The 25,068-nt window shown below is 41.3% G+C and overlaps 2 protein-coding genes across 3 annotated transcripts in view; both read left to right on the top strand.

Moving 5' to 3' along the window:
- Window positions 1–11,807, top strand: part of LOC307255154 (casein kinase I-like) — a 29,326-nt gene extending 17,519 nt beyond the window's left edge. For both annotated transcript variants that reach the window (XM_080033788.1, XM_080033787.1), the window contains exons 9-11: window positions 2,768–2,848; window positions 8,905–9,011; window positions 10,326–11,807. In XM_080033788.1, the coding sequence (XP_079889914.1) occupies window positions 2,768–2,848; window positions 8,905–9,011; window positions 10,326–10,380 (243 nt within the window). In that variant the 3' untranslated portion in view covers window positions 10,381–11,807. The remainder of the gene's footprint in view (window positions 1–2,767; window positions 2,849–8,904; window positions 9,012–10,325) is intronic.
- Window positions 11,808–13,755: 1,948 nt separating this feature from the next.
- On the top strand, window positions 13,756–25,068 carry LOC307254916 (major facilitator superfamily domain-containing protein 12-like). Its single transcript, XM_080033480.1, has 11 exons — window positions 13,756–14,511; window positions 15,230–15,349; window positions 16,396–16,606; window positions 16,982–17,099; window positions 19,027–19,254; window positions 20,260–20,352; window positions 20,794–20,886; window positions 21,914–22,084; window positions 22,258–22,352; window positions 23,006–23,136; window positions 23,367–25,068. The coding sequence occupies exons 1-11, from the start codon at window positions 14,364–14,366 to the stop codon at window positions 23,408–23,410; spliced, it is 1,452 nt and encodes a 483-aa protein (XP_079889606.1). The 5' UTR covers window positions 13,756–14,363; the 3' UTR covers window positions 23,411–25,068.

Below are 25,068 nucleotides of genomic sequence, written 5' to 3'. Positions count from 1 at the left end.
TCAGTCTATTTGTTTTTTTTCCCAAGCTAGGAAAACTGCATCGGGTGATTGTGTTTAAGGTGAAGATTCAGGTGTGTTGTATTGGCGCGTTTGGTTGATATTAGAAAATGCTGTGCTTTCAGCAAGCGCATCATAATTGCGCAGGTCTGAGCAAGACGGCTCCTACTCAAACAAGGCTATTGTTTTAAACAAATGCGACATGTCGGCTCGCTCAGGTGAGTTGGTTCGCCCCGGCCGTTGGGTTTGAAGCCGATGTGCTACCACACGGCAGCTGTCGCGTTCGGCTTAGACACCAACTTTTTATTCATCCACATTTTTGTTTTGTTGCTCTCCTCCTCACGGGGCTCTCATGCTGCACTCTGTGTAACGCCAGAGCTCCGCCTCCCACACAGAGACCATGCAAAAAGTGACTGACACGTGACAAGGTGGTTTACTCGTTGTGCCCTCAACTCGGCCTTAAAGGCAACGCTGCAGGAAAGGCACCATTAAACATCACCGAATGCCCTAACCCTGCGCGCTGCCTTGAAGAATTCAGTTGGGGCAAAAAAAAACACCAATCCCGGCGAGAGGGCAGATACAAAAAGTAAAAACGTTTGATATCCAGTGTCTTTGATAGAGAGAGACACGAGGAAAACAAACAAGCAAATTATCGCAGCTGGCAAAAAATTATCGCTCATTTTAATTTATCGCGCAATTAATTGATTTATTGCATATCGCGACAGGCCTAATGACGACGATATATCGCGATACTTAGTTTCGCGTTTTTTTTTTTTTTTTTTTTTTTTTCAAGGCTTTAATGAAATGCAGAGAACAACCACGGGTCGGACTCAAACCCAGGTCTAAGCCTCTAGGATACTGACTATTGAAGTTAGATTAATTTTGTTTGTAAGAATACTTAAGATTCACTGTGTCCTCATACATTTCTGTTTCTTGTATTCACTGACATTAAGGAATAGTACTTGTTGTGCATATGCACCTTATTTACATATGTTTAGTGACACAAAAGCACACTGATGTGTTTTCATTTTCAGTGTGTCCTGTCCAGTTAGTGCAAGAGTGAATTGCATTTGTTATTTTGATGTTATGGCAACTGCAGCAGTGTTTGATCATTTGCCAAAACCCCCCAAAAATAGTTAAGGAAGTGTTGAATGAAATAGATTTGACTACATTTGTGTAGTCTGTGCAATTATAAATATATTTTGCTGTTGTGTTTAACAAGGCAACTTGTATGTGGAATATCGCAATATATCGTGATACATCACAATATGCAATATATCGTGATATATCGTATCGTGACCAGTGTATCGTGATACGTATCGTATCGCGAAGTCCTTGACGATACCCAGCCCTAACTGTGACCTAAATAGACTCAGCTTGGGTGAGCTCATCACAATTAATCAGTGGTTAGGTTTGAAATATGAGTGGTACTTTGTTCTGCAACATTAGGCGTCAGCAGTCTCAAGCCTCTACATTTGATTTTTAATTGCAAAACAGGTTATTGTAAACAGCTTTTTTTAAAACTATCATTTTCAGGATAGTGTTATACAGGCCGAAAAAGTATGAATAAGAGAGCCTATGTTTGATTTACATCTTTAACCCATTGATGACGGCTGCTGCGCGATGCCACATTGTATCTCCTGCCTGATGCTGCGTAACGCAGCATTGTTACTTTATCTAATTTTCATGGCGTGCGCAACATAGAATGCACCGTCATTGGTTCAAATACACATGGTGGGTTTTGTTGATTTTTAAAGACCACGTGACCACCCAAAGGTTGTGTGGTTTGCCAAAAATCACGTCAATAAAAAAAATAACATAAAAAAATAAAATAAAAAAAATACGCCGGCTGTGTCCGCGATAATGTATTACAGAACAGTTAGTGGCGTTTGGTGCGCAGAATCAAGGTCTACTATAGACTACTGACGAAAATCACACAACACATTGCATCTATTTATTAACAATATTTATGAATTTAGGCTATATTTTGCTGCTCCAACTCAAATTCAGCCCAGCCAGGCGATATTTCAGTTTCGTTTTCATCTCCGTGGTATACAGCCGTTTGGACCAGCTGATCGGCTCCCGACAGCCGGAGTCAGTCTGCGTTCCAGTTGTACTGGGAAGTTGGATTTATGGTGCCAGTGATAACTGAACTAAATAATAAAATAAAGCTATCTCCACCTTCCTATATCTGTCTATCTTTATCCCTCCACTACACACTCAGTCACTACTATCCATGCTTAAAGGAAGCAGGATTATAACCTCATTTAGCACATTATTTTTAAATATTTTATATTATTTATTCTTTTTTTTTCTCCCCCATCTAATTTTGACGATTTTTAGAAAAATTTGTTGGTTTGTAAGCACTAAGGGAGCATGTTTAAATAAAACCTGTGAACCTTAACTTTTAAATGTATTTTATTTCATGTTTCTATGTGCTACACAGGCTTAGATATTAAGGTTTTGGTAGACTTGACAATTCATACAATTATTTCAGAAAACCCTCAGGCATTAAGGACATGCATCCTAGATTGCAATAGTCATCAATGGGTTAAAGGTACAATATGGAAAGATTTTGCATTAAAACTTCACAAAATGACATAATCAAAGTTAGATATATTTTTTGAGTTATGTACTAAAACATAAACAACAGTGTGATCCATTAAATCGATAAGAGGATATGTCGGATCCACTTGAAGGAACGTTGTGTAACCGAGTGTGTATGACTTTACTCTTATCCCATGTCGACCTCACTTCCTGTGTCTTATAGCCCACTCCTATTGGTCCAGTGGCCAGTGAGACTCCACTTCAGACAAGCAGCAGAGAGAAAGCGCCGCAGACCAAAAACCAGGTACACACACACTCAATCTCAACAACACGCCCCCCATGTTAGTTTTTCTGTTCACACCATTTCATCAACAGTTTGAGAGACATAGAGCCACTGCGCTGCTCCATATTGTGCTTGACACTTTCTTTTGCTGCGCTTGTAAAAAGCCAGTCAGCCTGGTTGCGGGGTTAACTTGCTTAAGAAAGCTGCCAATATGCTAGCAACATTCCAACTAAGGATGTTAACGGATAAGTGTTGTGTTGTTATGTTTGATCAGTTTTTGGTAGGGGTGTAACGGTACACGTATTTGTACCGTACCGTGACGGTACAGGCACGTATTTGGTGTTACAGAGGTGGACCGCGGTCCATTCGTGGCGTACATAACGTTATTATATGGCGAATGTACAGGCTTGTTTTGCGGTGTGGAACTTAAAACTTGTCGTCGGAGTTCCCCCCGGACCATTTAGCCTCCGGCTCGGCTCGCACGTGCGCAGTAGCAGCCAGCGATTGAGTCTATTAGCTCCATAGTGAGCATGAGGGTCAGGCAGTGTTAGCAACTTAGCCGCAATATTCAGCGACTTTTCAGATCCCTCTGGCGACTCTTTTTTTTTTAAAGCGACCAGCGACCAATCTAGCTACTTTTTCTGGTGTTATTGGTGACTTTTGGAGACCCTGTGCTGTCGCTAAAGCATGTATCGCTCTTAACACTTCTAAACGAGCAGCGGGTGCTCAACGGCCACTCCCCCGTTCCCAGAGCACTGACAGGCGGCCGAGTCCTCACGCAGCAGTCCCTCCCAACTGCAGTCAGAGCAGGAGATACACACCTCTCCGCTCTAGTGTTCCGTTTGCATCACTATTAGCAGTTGTAGTAGCAGCGTTCCCCCCTCTTTTACTGTCTATGAGTAGTGCAAATCAAAATGTTATACAGTGCTATCAAACAGAGCGAACTGCATGGCTAAAGACAACAGGAAACCGGAGCGCGCAGGCGCCCCCCTGTCATTCAAATCCCGTTTGAGGGATAACTTCGGATTCCAGGTGAATTATGAAAACAGTGATAGACGTGTGGAACAATGTCGGCACACAGGTTATTGTTTCACCGCGATCGCTTATGTAGGAGGCAACACGTCGAACATGCATGCGCATTTGAAAAGGCACCATCAGGTGTTTGGCTACTCTCACCGTTACTGTGAAGAAAAACGAGCTGGGCAAAACCCAGACATTATTTTCTTTTTTATACTGAATATAAACAATCTGTCATTTAATTAATGCTGCAGTAGCACTTTTATTTGATAATTTTTATATATAAGAGCACTTTAGAGTTTAAGAGAGCTGCAGCAATATTTTATTTTTTCAAAGTCAAAAAGACCCTTAAATATGACATACCCTTTGTTTACACCAGCTTACAGAGCCTGCTGAGCATTAACACTATATTTTTTTCATTGCAATTTTAGTTTATGCTGCACCTACACTAGTATTTAATAAGTATTTTATTTATTGGAGAATTGCAGCAGTATTTTTATATTTGTTATGCATTTTATTATATCAATCAAACTTTATTTATATAGCACTTTTCATAGAATCAAATGTAACACAAAGTGCTTAATACAACTCCCCCCCCCACACCCCCCACCCAGAGATATGCATACATGCAAAAACAAACCCCCTCCCCACCCATCCATACCCCAAAATAAGAAATTCATTAAAAACAGGAAGTGCGCTGAGGAAACGCCATCATCAGAGAGAAAACACTAGAGACTGTAAAACTAAAACAATTCAAAATAAATATATGTTACTGTCAGCTAGTTACTGACAGCTAAAGCTGTTCATTCTCCGTTAACTATGAACCGTACCGTACTGTACCGTACCGTGACTTCAAAACCGAGGTACGTACCGAACCGTGACTTTAGTGTACCGTTACACCCCTAGTTTTTGGTACCACCTCCTTTCCTACAAAGTTCACTGTGATTGTATACGTACCGTCCCTTTGTAAAGTTTTAAACCATGGAGGACATTTTTCTTCTTTTTTCAAAAAATGGAGTCAGTTGACCGTATCTGTTCTGCACTGATCAACAGAAAAACTTGAACAGACTAGCCCTGCGTTCCGAATCGCATACTTTCTACTATTTAGTATGGTAGAAACAAGATTTAAGATGTCCCGATTCTTGTGGCAAGATTTAGGATGGTTAGAAGTACCCTGATTTCTACTACATCCGGCCAAGATTTTTAGTGTTGAAAACTGCATCCTATTTGGGCGATTCTGACCCACAATCCAATGTGAACATGAAGTGACGTCATATCAACGGAGCCTCCATATGAAAACAAACAGGGATGCAACGGATATAAAAGCAAGAGGCAAGATCAAGGCGCATTGTTATGATGGAATAAAAAAGTAAAAGTATGTCCCAATAGTATGCCTAGTGCATCCTAACTAGATTATTTTTATCGTCAGATGTAGTATGTGGAATAGAAAAAGGAAAGAGTATGCTATTCGGAACGCAGGGCAGGTGTCGGTCCCCCCAACATTAGGCTCAACAGGGGGCTGGGAAAGGTAAATAGTTTGCGGGGAGAAATCCAGCTGTAGTCAGGCTGGATGCACAGCAGTTATAGTTGATCCCATTTCCACAATATCTGAAGCATCACTGAGCACAAAGACACATTTGGAATTTACATAAAAAGTTGTTATTTTTCCCCATTTTCATGTGTTGATGAATAGTGTGAAATGTAAATAGTTTTCTATCTTGCAGATGACAACCATGACAACACTAGCCCACATACACATCCATACAAACAATAAACACATTACACTCAAAAAGGCCTGGGTGGAATAATACATATTGTATACACTTGTACAGTGTATGAGAGAGGGCTTCCCTAATAGTGGTTGACTAGTGTTAACCAGTTCTCAAAATGAACTAACCACAACACTAACTGTAATGCATGTAGAGAAGGCTGATGAATAAATGGAGCAGTGGGATACATGACTTTTGAACCCGACGCTGTCAACTGCACAGTATACTACAAACTTAAACTTTCCCTAGCTTGTACGGAAAAGTGACTTTACCTGTTAGAGCCATGGTTTTAATGAGGCTCATGTGCCTCTTTTCCACTGAGCAGCGCGGTTTGGTTTGGTATGGAACGTTAACCCTAGATCTGGCTTGCTTTTCCACTGCTGGCAATACTCTTTACTTGGTTGGCAGGGTATATGCTGTTTAAGCTTCGTTTCCACAGAGCGGTGTGGCTCAGCACGCGTTTATGTGTGTTTTTACTACAGTAGGATAAGGTACCAAAATAAGTGAACTGTGCCGCACCTATTTTTGTCACCCTTTCGTTGGGGGTACCAAGCCTCCAAAAGCGTGGAGCTACACACTGCAGTCCATTGATTGGTCGACAGAATCATCATTTCTGTGCCAGAGAAAAACCGCCAAGTGTAGTATCCTCTGCAGAAGTGAAGAGTCTTGTCTTTAAAGACAAATGTTTGTTTATTGTGTGGCGTTTTTTCCTCTTGCTTTGAATTAATCAGCTACATCGTGCCCAGCTGTATGGTGTCACCATAGTTACGTAGCTGCCGTGGCCAGCACTGTTAAGCGGCCCGTAGACTAGTCGGGCATAAACCCCAGCCTACCAAGCAAGGGTGCTGTTTGCAGTGGAAACGCCAGATCTAGGGTTGCCGCGCAAACAGTGCCAAACCTAACTGTGCTGCTCAGTGGAAACGAGGCACAATGCACCACTAGTTGCACTGTGGGCCTGTATGGGTCCTTATAGTATAATATAGTAGATTTTATTTGGACATGGACATGACGATGTCATTGGACGAACCAGATGTATTGTTTACACTAGTGTGTTAGCATAAATGCTAGTTTACAACACCTGTCCACAGGAGGCTTTTTAAAAACAACAAAATAAACTCCCTTAACACTAGTCTGGGGCGGGCCAGGTTGCGGCTACACAGGAAAAGGAGCGCCTCTTTCCTCTAGTGCATGGGGCTCCTTCCACACGTGCACACTCTCCCGTGCACTCTCACTGAACTGCTGACCCTCCTGTTGCTCCTCCACCAAATACTACTGACTCTTAAGTTAACTCACTATTTCTTTTTCTCTTTCCTTTTTTCCATTCTTTTCTTTTTCTGCCCTGACCGTGCTGCTCCTGACCACGCCCCCCCTCTCTCCTCCATCACACTGCTCTCTCTCTCTCTCTCTTTCTCTCTCTCTTTCTCTCTCTCTCTCTCTCTCTCTCTCTCTGTTCCTCCCTCCCTCCTAACCCTAACCCCCTGCCCTGGCCCTTCCTATGTGTCTGCTCTAGTCTCCAGAGGGGAAAGGCAGTGAGTCCCAGCCCACTCCAGTGACCAATCGAGAGCTGCTGGGCTCCCATCTCACTGCTGATAGGCTGGGCGGGTCCGTCCAGGTACTGCGAGAGGAAGGCTTTAGCTCTGCTGGCTACCTGTCTGTCTATCTGTCTGCCTGCATGGCCTCCTCTGTCTCCTCTGCACTTCCCTCACATCTGACTTAGATAGTCATTTAAAACCTTTTTACATTTCCATGTTAGGTTTGTCCATCTAGCAGTTTGGAGTATTGAAAAAAAGAACTAATGTCTAGATAATGGCTATTAAGATATTTTTATAGGATAAATATACAGACGCAAACAAACAAGGTTTGGTCAAATAAACCCTTTTTTAATTGATTTTGGACCTTTAATTTATAGTAGTATGAAAGAAGACCTGTTATGGAGGCAAAATCTCAAAAATTGCCAGGTGCTTGAAAAACCAATATTTTGCCTGCAGTGTCTCACGTTAAAGTAATACATATATAGTGGACCGTATGGCTTGTCAATAGACAAAGAGCAGATGATGTAGGCTGCTTTATGTTAGCGGACCAGTGACGAGGTATAGGAGGCTAGAATGAACAATATCAAATCAGCACACAAGTTAAGTTGTTTGTTATTTCTGAGTAGTTTGAGTTTTTCTTTTAGAGTTGTTAATACCCACTGCATAAATACAGTCTGTGTGACATGGCTCAACTTGCATTTGGCTTGACATTCTAGCCACTACACCCAGGTTAGACAGGAACCAGTGTTCACTAGGGCAACATGAAAGGACTTGTGCAGAAGTATTATGGCTTTGGCACATAATCCATGTGGAGTATAACAGTATTAGTGTTGAATGCATTTGGATACAATACAATTCTTCTATGTTAGCTGACATTAACTTCACTTGCTAAAAGCACCCAGCGGTGACCTTGTAGCGATGGCTAGGAATAGCATCATAAATTATTTTTTTATTTTTTTTTCAAACTAGCAGAGTGTAAATTACCTTATAGACAGACAAGAAAACTTGTATATGATTAAATGTATTGGTTTTGTGCACTTCAAATTGTGAGACCAGAGTATGGACAGCAAATCCTGCAATGTTCTATACACCACCTTTTGTATTTTGAAACACTCCAGCATTCAGAGGAATGCCATTTGTTTGGAAATGTCTGAACATATTTTAAGATTTCGATATAGTATTGGCTTTTAGGGAAATTTGGTGTTTTAGTTGTGCTGAGAAGCAGAAGACTGGGGGAAAAGACAGAAAAAAAAGTCATAGCCACAAATGTGTTGCTTTTTCTCATCAAATGTTTTGAACTCAATAAAGAAAAGAAAAACAGTCATTAGACAGAGGTGGAGCTTTACATGGCTGTAAAATGAATGAATGAAGAGGGGTGAAGCTTTCCCTGGATGTCTCAGCTCTCATTAAAAGCACGGCCACATTAAAACTGGCTACATTTGACCACAGTCCCTTTTGTGAGGATGGAGGACACATAGACGTTTAACTAGCTGAGACTATTGTCTCTCACTTTAAGGCACATTATTGCTAAGTGAAAGGAAGAAGATAGGCCATTTTATATATAGTCTAATTTTACTATATAGAAGAAACAAATCTAAATCAAGTTTGGAAGCAGGTTGTTTTCACTTGTTTTTCTTTTTAAATGTACCTGCCTTAATGTGGATGTCATTCAAGTCTTTTTTTTTTAATGAGTCCCACCAAGTTAGGATGTGCCTACACACCTATACTCATTCTTCTGTCTTCCATTTCCCGCCTCCAGGTGATGAGTTCAACCAATGGGGAGCTGAATACAGACGACCCCACTGCAGGACACTCCAACGCACCAATCACAGCCAACGCAGAGGTGGAGGTGGCTGATGATACCAAGTAAGAACACACACACACACACGCACACACACATACAAGTTAAAGTCATTATAGCTTGCAAAAACAGCAAAAATATCCATATTTAGATCTAGAACCAATTTCTATAATACAAAAACACAAAGAAACAACCCTGGGCTGAGCTGATCCTGGGTCAGCAAGACTTTCTGTGGCTTCATCCTTCTCTTTAGTGCAAGGCTTTAACTCTGTACACCAGCATTGACTTTGCACAACAGTATACTGACAGTACAAAAAGGCATATTTTTGTCTCCTCATTTGTTCTTCAGAAGTGCTGTGTCGTCATGTGTTTTTATATATATTTCTCCTTATTTCTCACTGTGTTTTAGGGAAGTCACGCCAGCAGTTACAGCTTATGGCATTCCTTCAATGTTACTGGAAATATATACATTGTTTTTATACATAAAAATGACTATAATAAGGGGTTGTTTTTTTCCAACTTACATACAAATATTTACATAAAAATCACACAAAGGCATAAAAAAACTCCCTTTATATTCATTCCCAACATCCTTTGCAAGACCCCTAAACTCCATTCTTAATGCATATCCATTCCTCCTGTAATATTTAACCCAATGCATCCTCACATAGTCAGTGGACAAGATACTAAAGCAAGATCAAAGGGTAATGTTGGAACCACTAATGTCTGGTTTCCACCGAGCAGAGCGGCTCGGGTCACTGCGGCTCAGCTCAGGCTGTGTTCTGAAAGCCATACTAACGTCCTACTCATACTCCTTTTGACTTCAATTTGTATATGACGGTTTTGGTATGGAAGTTTGGGTATGCGAGAATTGCCCGGATGAGTACTAACTTCCGGGAAGATTTTGGGTATGGATCGATTGGATACTTTTCATACTCAACTGCTCCACAATGCATTGCGTCTTTTCAAACGACAAGGAAGGTTTTTTTTTTTTATTCTTTATTTACAATTCTGCCTTTCCTGCACAATACAGGACTGCATGTAAAAATCTAGTTCTATATCTAACCTGTGGAGGGCGGTAATACGCTAAACAGCGTCTAAACGGCTGGAATCTTATAAGAAGAAGAAGAAATTCTTTATTGCTTGAGTATACTTCAGTGTGAATGTTTCAACGCACCTCGCATACACAATCGATCTTTAAGTAGACAGTATGTAGTATATAGATGTTGAGTATGTAGGAGGGAGGACGTCAGTATGGCTTTCTGAACACAGCCTAGATCTGGCTAGCGTCTCCACCGCTGACCCTACCCTTATGGTAGCAAGGTAGAAAGAAAGGTAAATGCATTTCAGTTGTCTTAATGAGGGCTGGTGTGTTGCAGGTGCTGCTGTTTCTTCAAGAGACGGAAGAGGAAAGCTCTCCAGAGACACAAATGAACACAAGAGAGGAAAAAGGCCCTGGTCTCTTTTTCACCATCTCTTTCTCCTGTTCTGTCTCTCCGTCAGTAGACCTCTCCATATTACGCTCCCCCCCCTCTCCTCAGTCCCCTCTCTCCCTCCTCCTCTGCTGCTGCTGCTGGGGTCCTGTAGTCTTACCTTGGGTCGGCTGGACTGGCTTGGACCACCGGGACAGCACAATACGTTTGCTATAAGCCGATGATCTGGGTTTTTCTACTGCTCTGGACTGAGCAGGCACACAACACACACACAGACACATACACACACACACACACACACACACACACACACACACACACACACACACACACAAACAGACAGCGAACCAATGTGTTTGCTGTTCCACCTGGGAGCTGTGGACTAGCTAAACCAGCGCTGGAGCCTTCATGTATTTATGGTCACAAACTGAAACCCAAAACTGTATGGACACGAGTGACCATGAAGCTTACGGACTGGATTCAGCTGGTTTTTCCGGCAGATTGCCAAGTTCTCTATTTTTTTTTGTTGTTGTTTTTTTTCTTCCTTACTGACTGGTTCAGAGGAGAGAGAAGTGTATTTCTGAGGAGATACGGAAGAGAGGACAAACAAAATGACCGGACAAGAACGAGACTGTCGGACCACACGTGCACGCAACACATACTCACACACACACACACACACACACACACATATATATGTATAAAGACACTGCACACTTTCTCAAGCTCATCACAAAGAGACTTTACGGACAAAAAAGGATGCAGCACATAGTCTATAAAGTTTATATTCCCTAGGGGTCAGAGGATGTACATGGCGAGCGGCTCGGTCTATTTCCTGCAACAGTTTGAGGGCTCAGTGTACTTCTCAAGACACATTGACCCTTCAGAGGAAAAGGAAAACCCTCACAAACCACCAGAATCATAAGTTTAAAGAAGATGTTTATGTGAAAAACGATGCTTTTTTTCCCCCCGTTTTAATTTGTAACTAAAAGACTGTCTACACTTTGGAACCTGTGTTTCTTTTCTCTGTCTTTCTGAATTGTTCAAAAAGTTTGTGTTTTGTAGCTTTGAGTGTGTTCCTCCAGGTGTTTTTTTTTTCTTTCTTTTTTTTTAATAACTTGTATTTTAAATTTTTCTGTTTTTTTTCCCCCTCTTTCTCTCTGGGTTGGAGGATGGAAAGTCAGATAACTACATTAAAAAAAAAAACCAAACTAAATAAAAACCGATCTTTATTGAAGGGAATCATGAAAAATATTTCTTAAGCATTTGAGGGATATGTTTTGTCTTGTGTTGTAGTGAATCATTTAACGTGGCGTACTGCAGATGCACAGTCCTTTTTAAAAACAGCTTTTACTTGGTGCTTTAACTAAATGGCTGAGATGACAATTTATGAGACTATGGGGTTGGGCCGTATGACGGTATTTAACGTGCAAAGGTAGAGAGTTGGCAATACGTTTATACCACGGGGAAAAAATGAGTAACCTCTTCCACCACTTTAAGAGGATTTGTGTAAAGCAGCCGCCTACTATGAAAGGCAAAAGATATGTGCCGCATGCACCACTTCAAATTAAAACTGAAGCTTATTAAAGTTTATTTTGACAGTGTATATTTTATTTAACACATTTTATGTGATGCTTTATGTTGCACTGATTGACTGAAACCTGGCTGGTGTTATGCACCGTGCACCTGTGAACTTTAAATCATGACCAAATGAAAAATCTAATTTGTGTTGAAGCTAGACTTCAATGATTAACAGACATTTGCACACTAGTTTATTTTGACAGCTTATTGAAATGAAAGATGAGGAAATATTACAGGGAAATGATTGTATTATTTTGATTTGGACTACTAATTAGGTTTTTCCAAATGAAATGTTGTTCCAGCAAAAGACGAAAACAATCAAATCTGATGGAAGAACACTATGGTTATTTTTATCCATTAATAGAATTGACAGAAAAAGAGACTATATTGTGACGTATACCATTACCATGATAGATTTTGACCATAACGCCCAACCCTATGAGACGATGTCTTGAGCTGAGCGAAACATATGAATACCAAGGTATCTACAGCCATGACCTGCACTGGTGGGGCTGTGGCAGTCCTTGTCAAGAGAACCAGATGGGTACAAGTTTAGTAACAAGGTTTGGGTTTGATCCTCTGCAGTCAGTCTTTCATTTATCTCCAGTTTGTTGAGCAATTTGATGGACAAAGTGAAATGAAATGGTGATTCAGTCTAAACGTCAGGGTACTGTACTTGTGTTGATGTAAATGTAAAAAGAATAACAGATGCTATGCTACTATGCTAACACAAATAGAATGCTGTAGTAGCCCATAGATATATATAGGCAGTGTTCTATATATATATCTGCTGTAGCCTACATACTGATATTTGTGCAAAGTCACCCTCCCAGTTATGTGTGTTAGCATGCTGAGATTTGCTGACATGCAAAGTGCAGTGAGGCTAATGGGAATGACGTTAGGTTAGCAGGTATTTCTTCTGTTCAAGAAAATGAACCAGTTACATGTTAATATAAATAGGGAACCTATTCATGGAGTGTAAAACAGGAAGTCATGTGATCTCTAATCTGCTCTGAGACACATTAATGTGAACTTTGATTAACAGACAAAAAAAAGGTCAAAAGATAGGTCATGGGAGTGATCGTAGACCATAGGTCCATGTCGTAGACATTGTAGATTGTAGAATAACAGTCAGGTCAGTAGGAGATAGAAAACTAATGGTGATTGCAGAGACAATTACTACATTATTTCCAATTGTCTAAATATCTATTTCCAAGGAAATGCCAGACAATAGATAGATTTAGGGACCACACAAAACAATCTCAAGATAAAGATAAGATGGCACTTTATTCACCCTCAATCCTAAAGGAAATTATTTTGCCAGGTTGTTTCAAAATAACAAACAAAAATACTCAAACTAATAATTGAGATTTGAAATGTACAAAATATACGAAGTGTAAATGCAAATAAGAAGTGCCTGTAAGAATCCACATCCTGTGCTTGTGAAAAGTCGTATGAAAGTGACCATTATATCTAATTTTCATATAATACTCAATATTTAGTAATGTCAGATCTAAAATATTTGACAGCATATACTTTTCTAAAATGTATTTTTTAAATGGACTAAATATGTAACATTTGTGTTTTACTACGCAACAGCGGAAGTGAGATGGGGATATCACTCACGTTTCGTCCTTAAATACACGATCTTTGGCAACCCATCGTCACGTGAGGATTTTCCAGAAGTTCAACCCTTCTCAGTTCTCAGCTGTCATTGGCTGACATTCCTGCTGACATAATCAGCGTCGGGTCTGCCTCGTTGTTTACATCAGCTTGTAATTTTTGTTTCGCCAGATGTTATCTAGGTTATTAGCCGGTTAAATGCTAAATGTTTACTATGGAGCTGGGCGCCGTTTTCCGTACCGAAGCGGATTTAACGTTACACTCTCTGCGGCGTTGTTAAGTGAACGAAGAATAGGCACTCGAGGAGTTTTTATGGGGCGCTTTTAAATGTGACTTAGAACGTTTTTCAGCAAAGTGCTTACATTACAGCTCGCATATAATACCAGTCAGTAGCTAGCTGTTTAAATGTAATTTATTGGGAAAGCTGAAAAGCCTCTGCTACAGCGGCGTGGATTTGTTTGGCTTTTTTTCTTTTTCTTTTTCGGTTCCTCAGACGCTCCTCCCGGCTCTGTCACCTGATTACAAGAGGAAACTGACAGATGACAGTGAATGGGAATAGACTACTCTACCTCCAATGATAAGTAGCGTAGCAATTACATGTCACGACAGGGACATATGAAAAAGGGAACCGAAAGTTGGTTTCAGCACATTTTAAGCGAACAAAAAGCAGTCTAACCGTAGCTGGTTTACTGCAGTTGTTTTAGTGCTGATAGTCTACTGGAGCTGATGAAGGCGCGTGCTGAGGTGTTTAGTTAAACGGTGTTTTATTAGTGTTTCATCATGTCGGATACAGTGCGGTCTCTGCCGTTCCTCAGGGGGCTCAGCTATGCGGTGGGACACGTTCTCAACGACCTGTGTGCCTCTATGTGGTTCACCTACCTACTGGTGTTCTACCACTCTGTACTGGGCTTCCAAAACACTGCTGCAGGTTGGTTTATCCATCTATCTCGATCTATCTATCGATCAATCGATCTATCTATCATGTTGTTTGGTATTTGAACTCGTGCCTATGGGAAGGTGAAGGTCTATTCTGTCATGCGTCTGTCTCTTCCTGCGGTCACACTGATTCCTATTAGCCTAGTTCGTATTGACTGTCTGCCGCTTGTGCTTCTAGATGAATTGCTCATAAAGTGAAATATTTCAGCCTTTTTTTTTTTTTTTTTGCCGATATCAGCTTACAGCTCAAAATATAAGAACACTACCTTATACCAATACAAAAAAAGGAATTGTACTTTGAGATCTACGGTCTATGGTGGAGATGCTCGATTTTCATGAGATGTAATCTAGAATATTTAATTTAAAATAGTTTTAAATTGAAATTACAGTAAAAAATAAACATTTCACTGATATCATTTTTTTTAGATGGACCTAAACAGTAAATACACATATAGATAAATAACTAACAAAGGCATTTTATTTAAAAGGAAAGTCAAAGGTAAAACTATTTTACAAAAAAATTATATATATATATATATATATATATATATAATTTTTTTGTAAAATAGTTTTATGTAAAATATATATATATATGTAAAATATATATATATATATATATGTAAAATATATATATATATATATATATATATATATATATATATATATATAATAATGTACCACACATTTTTAATTCCATATCCAAACTGTAGGTGTGTTGCTGCTGGTGGGGCAGGTAGCTGATGGGATCTGCACGCCTCTGATTGGCTACGAGTCTGACCGAACCCCTGGCTGTGGAAACTATGGCAAGAGGAAGACATGGCACTTAGTGGGTAAGTCAAACAGACAGTGATACACTGTGTCTCCACTTTACTGGCCTACCACATTCAGAAATGATTCACAGTTCAACAGTAAAGGCTAAAGTCTAGCTGTACATCACATCTTTTATTGAAATAAACCTTCAGTCTTGACTCTGGTCAGCTGTTATGGTCATGCTCTCATAACGGGGGATTCATGTCACTTTTTTATGAAAGTACTGTGTGGACTGTGCTCCCATACTGAGGACTTGTGTTACATAGTGTTTAAGCACACTATGAGTCTGAGCGGTCCTCTGGCTGTGTGGGTCTGGAGGTCAGATGATCTCTGGACCACAGCATGATCCATCATGACCTATACTGGACTGACTCAAAGTGCATATTGAAACACATACACACTAACACAAGAAAAGCTTCCTCATACAAAGTCTACAAGGTCATATTTCAGACGTGATGCATGACAAGGGCAATATAGCAGCTAGACTGAGCTGAATATAAAGGCATGAAAGTAGACCCCTGTACCATGTACACTAAAAAGTGAAAAGTGATCAAGGGAAGAACATGTCGTCTTTGTTTCATGTAGCATGTTGGACTTCACTTGACTTCATTACCCATAATGCTCTAGAGGTCTGCTGTTTGGATTGTGTTATGTGTGCAGTCACAGTGGGATGAATGTGGTGAAGGGCTCCTTCCATCATGTGTGTGTTTCTTCTTGAGTTTGGAGCAACAATTGTAAATGTGGATTCTAGTATCACTTTCATGTGTGTGGGCATGATGAAGTCATACCCAACTAGTTCATTTGAGTGATTCTTTCTACAGACACTACACTGAAAGTGTGTGTGTGTGTGTGTGTGTGTGTGTGTGTGTGTGTGTGTGTGTGTGTGTGTGTGTGTGTGTGTGTGTGTGTGTGTGTGTGTGTGTGTGTGTGTGTGTGTGTGTGTGTGTGTGTGTGTGTGTGTGTGTGTGTGTGTGTGTGTGTGTGTGTGTGTGTGTGTGTGTGTGTGTGTGTGTGTGTGTGTGTGTGTGTGTGTGTGTGTGTGTGTGTGTGTGTGTGTGTTCCCCAGGTACACTGAGCACGTTGCTGTCCTTTGCCTTCATCTTTAACCAGTGTCTGGGCTGTGACTCGCTCACCCCTCAGTTTGCCAGTCTCACCTACTTCATCCCGTTCATCGTGGTCTTTCAGTTTGGCTGGGCGGCCGTTCAGATCTCCCACCTGTCTCTCATTCCAGAGCTGGTCTCCTGTGAGCACGCCAAAGTAGCACTCACTGCGTACAGGTACGTTTAAAACACACATACCCTGCGTTCCAATCCCCATACTTCCCTACTATTTAGTATGCCAGAAAAAGATTTAGGATGTCCCAATACATGCAGGTCAATTGTAGTATGACTAAAAATACATAAATAACCCACTAACTCCAATAACATGTTGGAATTTTCGTCTTTATTCTTCACATTTTTCAACATAATGACTAAATGAATCTTCCTTATCTGATTTTTTTCTCTCTTGTGGCCCTAAAACTCTTCTGTTCTTTAGTATGTAGTGTAGGAAAAAGAAAAAGTATGTGATTTGGAACCCAGCCCTAGATTACACACTACAGCAAGGTAATCTACAGATACTCACCATGCTGTTTGTGGTGTGTGTGTGTGCAGGTATGCGTTCACAGTGATAGCCAACATCACAGTGTATGCAGTGGCTTACCTGCTGTTCCACGTCCAGGCAGGAGAGGACGACGATTCACTGGGACCTGCAGACGTCTACATCTTCAGGGTGAGGGCTTTCTAAACCAGCTCACACATGACACTTTAAAGCTCCCATATTATACACTTTTCGGTTCTATTATACACCATATTATATGATTTTAGTGGTCTTAGTGGTCCCTAATACGTTTTTCTTTAATTGTTTGCTGAAAAAAACTTTCAGATAATTTATTGTACTATGCTGATGTTCAGCTAATCTCACAATGGCCTATTTTTTAAAAAGAGCTGCAGCTCCCCTCGTAAATATACAATCTTTGAGCTCCCCCCGCCCCCTGTCCGGAAGCGAAGCCAGATACGCCTCGCCCTTTGTCTGTCAGGGCCGTGGACCAATAAGAAATAGGGGTGTGGGCTGCACAGTGGAAGCTTCTGGCTTTCCAGTTTTTGAGGTCAGAAACGAGGAGAATTCTGACTGGAGTATATTGGGGGGAGGGGTGGGGGTTTCAGAAAGGGGGAGAGTGAGAAAAGGAGAGATTGTTATTTTTTTTATATTTTGGCAGTTTCTAGGCACACCGTGGACCCATGGATATGTTAGAACACATTTAAAAAGTGCATTTAGCATAATATGTGACCTTTAAAGGACACATAGTATGCCCATTTTCAGCTTCAAAATTGTAATTTGGGTTTTGCTAGAAACTGTTCTAGTTTCTAGTCGTGTCCTACAAAACCCTTTATATTTATCACAGTGGCATAGCTGAATCTCCTCTTTTCAGCCTCTGTCTGAAACGCACCGTTTAAGAGCCTGTCTCTTGAAGCCCCGCCTTCTAAAAAGCCCAGTCTGCTCTGATCGACCCTGACTAACCGTCAGTTAGATTCAGGGCTTATAACAGACAGAGGTAGTGCTAAATTAGACTGGTAATGAGGGGGCGTGGCTTATCTTCTTATGACATCACAAGGGGAGAGAAATCTGACTGTGGTTTTTGAACACAGGTTTTCAGAAAAGTGGAGGTGGATAAAAAAGGGAGGCAGTTGTTTTTACTCATAGTTAGGTAGTCTGTAGTCCCACCACTGTCTGGACAAAAGTAAAGTCACCACCTGGATTTTACTAAGCAAACAGGCAAGAGCCCTCCATCGGTCAAAAGCTGCAGTGATTAATATGTTTCATTTGGCAACAAGTTATTAACCCTAACTGATGCACTGAATAGCTTCTTCTTCTTTTTTTTTAATTCTTTTTTTTAGATTTTCTTTGGGCATTTTTATGCTTTATTGATGGGGCAGAGAGGGGAGTGAAATGCAGAGAACGGCCCAGGGGGGGGGGGGGGGTACGCCCTACCAACTGAGCTAAGGGCGCCCCCAGCTTCTTGTTTCTTAAGCAACCATGTCAGAAGACATATGCTGTGGTTTTGGAAATGATGTAACTCTGTTTCAGAGGGGTGAAATGATTAGCCTGCACCAAGCAAGAAAACAACTAAGGACATTGCTGAAACTACTCAAATCATGTTAAGAACTGTACAACTCATTATTAAAACCTGGATAGATAGTGGTGAAGCATACTTCAATTTGTCAGGGAGCATACAGATTGGACTCTGGAGCAATGGAAGGTTGTGTGGTCTGATGAGACCAGATTGACCATGTTCCAGAGTGATGGGTGCATCAGGGTAAGAAGAGAGGTGGATGAAGTGATGCTCCCATCATGCCTAGTGCCTACTGTACAAGCCTGTGTGGCAGTGTACAGTATGATCTGGGGTTGCTTCAGTTGGTCAGCTCTAGGTTCTAAGCAACCTTATGTGCCAAATAAAGCTTATGAAAATGTGTTAGGGTGTATATGTGCAGTAACCACATCTTAAAATGGTCCAACAAGATATTTGAGTGTGTGATTCTTTTCTTTTTGCCGGGCAGTGTATGCGTCCTTCAATATGAGACAGTTGTAGCAGGTTTTCTAGAACCTGAGACTGAAATCAGTTTAGAACACAACCTGACCGGTGTTACGTTGATTCCAGAACCTGGCTCTGATAGTGCTGGGCGTGGGCGCTGTCTTCTCCCTCTTGTTCCACCTGGGAACCACAGAGAGGAAGTCTGGAGCAGAGGGGCCGGCCGGAGGAGAGCAGGAGAGGAAGGGGGGAGAGGGGGATGAAGAGGAGGAGAGGAGGCCCTTGCTCCCTCGCCCTGACAACAACTCACCTCTACTGCAGTGGAAGTGTTGGCTCAAGCAGCCTGCTTTCTACCAGGTACCAACATATACCACTTTAAACCAGAACTGTGTTCCAAATCGCATACTCTTTCTTTTCTCTATTCTACATACTACATCCGATGATAAAAATAATCTAGGTAGGATGCAGTAGGCATACACTTGGGACATTCTTTTACTTATTTATTTCATCATAACATGGCTCCTTGATCTTGCCTCTTGCTCTCATATCCGTCGCATCCCCGTTTGTTTTCACATGGAGGCTCCGTCGATGTGACGTCACTTCCGGTGCGCACTGGATTGTGCCTCAGAATTGCGCAAATAGAATGCTGATTTCAACACTAAAAATCTTGGCCGGATGTTGTAGACATCAGGGTACTTCTAACCATCCTTAATCTGGTCACAAGAATCGGGACATCCTAAATCTTTTTTTCTACCTTACTAAACAGTAGATAGTATGGGGTTTGGAACGCAGCCCAGATCTGAGTGAGAACAGCCTGACCTAAGCTTTACCTCAAATGTCTGAATGCTGTGTTCCATGAGTCAAAGCTCTCTGCCTGTGTGTCACTCAGTGCTTTTACATGCAGACTCATAATCGGGTAAATAAACAAATAAGACTTCAACGGGACTGCATGTAAACACCTTTATCAGATCTACTTTGCACACAAATTGGCACATTAACGGACAAGTTAAGTTCATAGTCGGCATTCTACCTGCATGTATACAGGAACGCATATCGCATATCGGAGTTTGCGCTTGCTCGAGAATCCCTGCGGAGGATTTCACAAGGAAGTGGAAGGAGACGACGTAATAAATAAGTGTTGTTGCCGGAAAGGAACCGGACGTGGCTCTATAACCACTTGTTGAAAGGGCTACAGCGCCACCTAGCATAGCCGAGTCAGCCATGCTCCGGCCATTTATCGAATATTTGAAAAGACATGTGTAATCAGACAAGTGACGCAGTCCGTTCAAAAGGCAAGTTCGGTATATGTCTTAATCCAATCTAGTTGTCCCATGGAAACGCACTGACTGTGTCTCTGTGCAGGTGGCCTTACTCTACATGTCCACCAGGCTGATAGTCAACCTGTCTCAGACCTACATCTCAATGTACCTCATCAACACTCTGGGGCTGCCCAAGGTAACACATCCTCTTTCACATTCACATGAAGCAGAGTTTAAAAGGTGCTGTCAGTCATTCTGGAGAATGCCTGTTGTCAAAAACACTTTTTGTCAAAATCGGTTGAATATCTCATCATTATCAGCTACCTGTGCATACTGTGTGTGCACTGAAAAAATAAATCCAGGCATGTAGCTCGCTACGGTGGGCCCCTTTTTGTTTACATACCAGTTTACAGAGTCTAGCCTGTGTATTACAACTGGATTTTTCTTTTTAGCGCACACACAGTATGGACCGGTAGCGGATCATGAGGACATTTTCACTGATTTTGACTATAATGATTTTGACAATAAGCGTTCTCCATAATCTCTGCCTACACTTGGTGACCATCTCTCACATTGTGTCTTGTAGCTTTATTCAGCAGTCTTTCCTCATTGTTTCTTCTCCTTTCCCCTCCTACAGAAGTTCATTGCCACCATCCCACTAGTCATGTACCTGAGTGGCTTCCTGTCCTCTTTCATCATGAAGCCTGTCAGTAAACTCATTGGAAAATCTGTGAGTAAAAGCCTCAGCCCTAGGCCTGGACAATGCACACCTCGGGGGAGGGGTCAATATCTAAGGAACAATAGACAACGTTCTGGCCTCTTAACCATCACATTCAGATTTCTTTCTTCAGTTGTACAAAAAGAAAGAAAGAAAGAAAGAAAGAAAGAAAGAAAGAAAGAAAGAAAGAAAGAAAGAAAGAAAGAAAGAAAGAAAGAAATGTACTACTGTAATGATGAATGGTTGATAATGATGAAACAAGCGCTAAACATTTCCTAGTTCCAGCTTCTCCGTTATGAAGCGTTGCTGCTTTCATTTTTCTTATGTGAAAGTTAACAGAATGCCGTTTAATGTTAGACTGTTGGTTCTGGCAAAAGAAAACATTTACTGACATCATCAGGAGCTCCTGAGAATTGTGTTGTGACATTTAACAGGGAAATGATCTGTAGATGAATTGTTTATGAGAGCAAGTGTTAAGTTGCCCTATAACAATAAAATGACATGCCTTAACCAGACCTACAGTCTAGGGCCTGTGCCTGTATAGGCCCTAGGTTGTTAGTAATTAAATACATTTTTCTAATATTTCTAATATTTTGTCCATCCATCCCCTTAGTAAATATTCTTACCATTTCAGTATAATGCAGTCCTGTATAACACAGTTACTATCTACAGGCTAAGAAATGAGTGGAGAGCTGTGAATACAGAGGAGGTGACTGTTTCACTGAATGCTCCATAAACAATACGTGTGTGTGTGTGTGTGTGTGTGTGTGTGTGTGTGTGTGTGTGTGTGTGTGTGTGTGTGTGTGTGTGTGTGTGTGTGTGTGTGTGTGTGTGTGTGTGTGTGTGTGTGTGTGTGTGTGTGTGTGTGTGTGTGTGTGTGTGTGTGTGTGTGTGTGTGTGTGTGTGTGTGTGTGTGTGTGTGTGTGTGTGTGTGTGTAATAGCAGGATCTGACTTTTAAAAGGTATCAGGTTCTGTAACCTGATAAAGAGGTATTTCACCAGCAGCATCTCACCTGTGTCTCTCCTCTGATTGGTCCAGCTCACCTACTTTGTTGGTCTGCTGCTGATCATGGCCTTCTCCTATTGGGTGCTGGTTGATGACCACATGGGCCAGAATGTGTATGGGGCCGCTGTGCTGCTGGGGATGGGCTCAGCCACCATCCTGGTCATATCGCTCGCCATGACCGCAGAGCTCATAGCCAACCAAACAGTAAGCCGTGTGTGTGTGTTACTAGGGGTAAAAGGATGCAACATATATTGTAATTGGTTTAACCAAAGTCGTTTATTCAATAAAGAATTTAAAATTGCTAGTGACAAAACAATAAGTGCGGTGAAGGACAAACTCAGATATGTTTTTATATCTATCTGTCTGCCTCTCTGTAGCAAAGTGGAGCGTTTGTATACGGAGCCATGAGTTTCACTGACAAGCTGGCTAATGGAGTGGCTGTGATGCTCATTCAGGTCCTGCACCCTTGCCAGTAAGTACACACACACACACACACACACACACACACACACACAACAAAATCTGTACTGCAGGACGCACTGTGCACTTTTTTATTTTTCAAATAAACGGTCTCTCGCAGTCAACTTCACATTATAGGAAAGTGTTGTTGTCGCCATTGTTAAGAACATTAGTTGTGGTTTGACCGGGAGCCCCGAGCCAATATAGGCCTATTACATTTGATCGAGAGGACGCGTAAACATGCTGATGTGTTCAGCGATCAGATAAAGGAGAGGGGAGCGTCTTCCACACAGTGTCAACAGGTTCACGCTGCGCTTTGTATGAAGTGTGTGTTTTTATTTTGCTTCCCATGTTAACGGGTTAGACCGTTAATACTGTCCCCGTGTCTGTTTGGCACGGCTCAGCTTTGTGTCAGCTCGAGCCTATTCTTCATGTGGGCCGCGCACATCCAGCAGCAAAAATACAGCCAAAATAATATGCATTTGGTCTGGACCAAAGCAAGTTAACTAGTGGACTTTCCTGGTGTGAATACACCCTACATCATTAAGTTCTAATATTGCCATAATGAGTCAGAATTACTTATGTTTACCATATGTAAACTATATACATACTGTACATATACACTTAGATGGAGTCAAACATATTGATTGGCGTGTGTCCCTACAGCACTGTGCAGTGCTGTCCAGACTGTGTGTGGTTCTATCATTACATCATGGTCATAGTGACAGGGGGCGTGGCTGTCCTCGCAGCGCTGGCACTCTGCTCCATCCTCATCTGGCCAATCAGGATCAGAATACGTGAGTCGCACAGCTCAACCAAAACAATCTAATGTGTGTGTTTGTGTAGCAAGCACAGCGTATCGCCTCACTCATAATAACGGCTACTTTGTGTGTGTCTGTGTGTGTCTGTCTCATCTGTGTGTGTGTGTGTGTGTGTCTGTGTGTGTGTGTGTGTGTGTGTGTGTGTGTGTGTGTGTGTGTGTGTGTGTGTGTGTGTCTCTGTCTCATCTCTGTCTGTGTGTGTGTAGGTGGTCAGCCAGTCATCCTGGAGGATGAAGCCAGAGTCAACTAACAGCCCGGCTGTACAACAGGAGAACACAAAGAACTTTGACTGTAGTTCCTTGTTGACATTCCTCTGGACTATTCAAAGGGAAATGCATCATGGGAATTCCTGAGAATATGAGCAGGGAAACCACAGGAACCAAGAAGGGACATTTAGTTTCTCCATCATTTTCCAAATACGATACATTCATGGTAAGAGTAGGACATAGTTCTGACTTTATTTAAAGGTTCAGAATGCCTACTAACATAGATCAATTCCGCATGTAAATCAATGAACGGAAACACTATTCTTTACTGTGTGTGTGAATCTCAGATTGAAGACAATTGACACTTTATTTCTTATTTTTATTTGGCAGAATAATTGATAGCCAAAATACTGCTACTAGTTTAAATTGTCTATTCGTATTTATGTCTTGCTTAACTCAACTGCACACAATAAGGGAATCAAACAGTAGGAGAATGTAACTATAGCTTCACCTCACCTTCAGGGTCAGTATATTATATAGATATGAATGAGAAGGTGAGTGTGGATTCATCAGTGTGCTCCTGCATGAATATGACAGGGCGTCACTTATCCTCTGAGTGATAGTGAAGTGAAGCAGCTGAACTCAGTGCTGTGTGGACACAGTCATACAAAACATATACGTATAGATAGATCTATATTATATCAATATCAATACATGTTTTAATATGAATTCTGTTGAACCCAACACACACACAGAGAGAACTTTGGAAAATGATGAGAAAACAGGGTCCAGGTCTTTAGTCAAACTCTGTCTTTGCAACAGAGGAAAGATAACTGACATGAGATCAGGCTCAATGAGCTCACCTCAACTGGGACACTCTAAAAGGGAAGAGCCTGGAACAGCAGGATGATAAAGGAAAGAGAGATTTCTGGGCCATTCTAAGAGTCAGCACCTGGCAACGTTAGCTTGTTAGATGTGCTGATGTACAAGTGTCCAAATGCTTGGTTTGAAGGTCAATGGGACACATTGATAGAGCACTACATTTACACTGACTGTCATGATGAGGGAGAAGGCCTTGCTGCCACGCACACACACGACACTTACATGAACTTTCCCTCCAGTGAGGAAAATATACATGTTATAATATAATAGATATATACTATCTGTGGTGAGGCCTCAGGAGCAGAGACAACCTCAGTAAGCAGAGCTGCTGAGTCATGACATCATGCACTATGTGTTGTGGATGAGCACTGCTATCCCACTTCTCTGTGATAATGTTGCTGCCTCATTTGTCGGGAATCAATTGGAAATGAAACTCCTATTAAGAGATTTTTCCTTTCTTCCTAATTTAACATTTTGCATAGTTTTACCTCTTTATAATCAACTGGAATATAAATATAAGACATATTTTTATAATCAAATGAAACTTGATTAGCAGAATTGTATTTGATATACAATGACTTTAAAGGGACCAGTGCTATGACATGTATTGTGTATTAATATGGATCATACTGGTGTATTGTTTAAAATGCTGCTGGGTTCAGATTGACTCATTTTGTGCCAAAGCTCTCGTCACAATTATGACGAGTGTCATTTTTATTTTGACTTATTTTTTGGTGTGTCTCTGTTGCGCCCGTGACTTCTGTGATTCCTGTGTTGTTTTATAAAGACACTCATTAAATAAGTTTCTTGAGGTGCAACT

Source organism: Ammodytes marinus, assembly GCF_949987685.1.
Source record: "Ammodytes marinus genome assembly, chromosome: 9".
Taxonomy (NCBI): domain Eukaryota; kingdom Metazoa; phylum Chordata; class Actinopteri; order Uranoscopiformes; family Ammodytidae; genus Ammodytes; species Ammodytes marinus.
Note: the sequence above shows the minus strand (reverse complement) of the source record. Positions and strands in the feature narration are given on the sequence as shown.

Bases quoted from the DNA above. Each gene is read 5' to 3' on its own strand.
- LOC307254916 (XM_080033480.1), top strand. From the start codon at position 14,364: ATGTCGGATACAGTGCGGTCTCTGCCGTTCCTCAGGGGGCTCAGCTAT. The intron at 22,353-23,005 runs GTAAGTACACAC...GTGTCCCTACAG, and splicing joins CAGGTCCTGCACCCTTGCCA to CACTGTGCAGTGCTGTCCAG. The intron at 23,137-23,366 runs GTGAGTCGCACA...GTGTGTGTGTAG, and splicing joins GCCAATCAGGATCAGAATAC to GTGGTCAGCCAGTCATCCTG.